The 1,793-nt window shown below is 45.8% G+C and overlaps 1 protein-coding gene across 1 annotated transcript; it reads right to left on the bottom strand.

Moving 5' to 3' along the window:
* Window positions 1–226: 226 nt before the first annotated feature.
* SMIM26 (small integral membrane protein 26) lies at window positions 227–1,793 on the bottom strand. Its single transcript, XM_032419792.1, has 2 exons — window positions 1,616–1,793; window positions 227–573 (listed from the first exon to the last, which is right to left on the bottom strand). Exons 1-2 carry the CDS (start codon window positions 1,731–1,733, stop codon window positions 407–409), a joined length of 285 nt encoding a protein of 94 aa, XP_032275683.1. The 5' UTR covers window positions 1,734–1,793; the 3' UTR covers window positions 227–406.

The following is a 1,793-nucleotide window of genomic DNA, read 5'->3' as shown; positions in this document are numbered from 1 at the left end:
CGTACTTACCAAGTACCCAATAGTACCCAAAGGGCTGCTATAAATCCCAGGCTGAACGTGGGAGATCAGCTGAATGAAACCTTCAAGGGACTGCTAAAGTCCTGTCTGCCGGCAACACGAGAGAAATATAAAGTTACATGAAACATTCTCAGAAAACTGAACTTACAGAAGCTCAATGTGAAATTTCACTTCAACCTTTCACTCATGTAAGTATTGAGGGACACCTCTGAAATATGCAAGTTGACTTTTCCTCAAGGAAATATTTATTGCATACTACGAGTGATTATATTTTACAGCAAAATTAAATTAAATGGATACACTCTCCATAAACATAAATTGGAAATCAAGGCATCCATGAAATGTATATGCTGAACCAAAGTCCCAGTTTTCAGCATTCAGCAGCTAATCATGGTTCCCGTCCAGGGCCACCAGTCCATGATTTCAGAAAGTTGAGGATCTTGTCAGAGACTGGAACCAAATCTTCTTTATATGTGACAATTGTTTCGAAGTAAAATCCTTTTGGGGGCTCAAGCATTTCATTTCTTGAGACATCCTTTTGCTCTACTTCATCACCTTTAGAAAAAAAATGGAACACCTGAATTATTAACTTTTAATTTTTTTTTAAGATTTTGTTTATTTGACAGAGAGACACACAGCGAGAGAGGGAACACAACAGGGAGAGTGGGAAAGGGAGAGGCGGGCTTCCAGCTGAGTAGTGAGCCCCATACGGGACTCCCAGGACCCTGAGATCATGACCTGAGCTGAAGGCAGACGCTTAACGACTGGGCCACCCAGGCGCCCCTTAACTTTTAATTTAAGACAGCAGTCCTTAAAATTATTAGTCAAGTCTTGGAAATAAAATAAATTAAGGTAGGAATCACCCCCACCCCCGTCAGATTCCTGACACTATTTTCTCTCTGCGAAAAATAATAAATATGACATGACCACTACAGACCCTGAAATGTGTTTAAATGCTCAATCCTGGACACGTGTACTTTCAGGCCGCTGATAAGCTTTATCACCAAATGTAATTTTCAGCACGGTTTTTACAGAACAGCTTTCCTGAGGTAACACTTAACAGATCATACAATCAACTCCTTTGAAATGTACCACCGAATGGCTTTTAGTATATTCAGATCTGTGCAACCGCAGTTTTAGGATATTTTCCGCCTTTAGCAAGTCCCGCCCCATCAACTCCGCCCCTTCAGCCCCAGGCAACTAGAATCGGACAGGTGTCTACGGATTTCCAGCACATTTCTGAAGGCTCGGGGATTTCCTTTTCCGCCCAGTAATTGGGAAGATTTTAATACCGCTCGGCTGGCGGAAGTGCTGAAACTGCTCGCCAACTGCGACGGGGGCTCATGTAACCGAGGCATCACCTCTTTAAATAAATCACCGTCCAGGGTCTCTGACCTTCCCTCTGGAATCTTGTACAGATTTTTCAAATACACAAGAAGTAGGTGGGAAGATTGAAAAGGTAGTGCCAGGCAGATTCCATTATAGCGCATTGCTCTCAACAATGGTTTTGCAGAATAAACCCGGTATTTGCGGCAGAGCGAAGCCGCTTTTATGACCCCGTCAGGACGCCCCACCGAAGGCTGCCGGAGGGTCGTACCTGGTGGCTTGCGTTTTTTCCGGCCTAAATAAAACATGGAGCCCAGCGTGGTCCAGGCGCCCACCGCGTAGACCACGGACATACGCCGGTACCAAGACGTGGCCTGGTCCGCGCGCATTGTGCAGCTCCGGGAGGGATTCGACCCGGGAAGGCCCAGGGCGGAGGCGGGCCTTCCGGC

This window comes from Phoca vitulina, unplaced genomic scaffold (assembly GCF_004348235.1).
Source record: "Phoca vitulina isolate PV1807 unplaced genomic scaffold, GSC_HSeal_1.0 scaffold22, whole genome shotgun sequence".
In the NCBI taxonomy this organism is placed as follows: Eukaryota; Metazoa; Chordata; class Mammalia; order Carnivora; family Phocidae; genus Phoca; species Phoca vitulina.
Note: the sequence above shows the minus strand (reverse complement) of the source record. Positions and strands in the feature narration are given on the sequence as shown.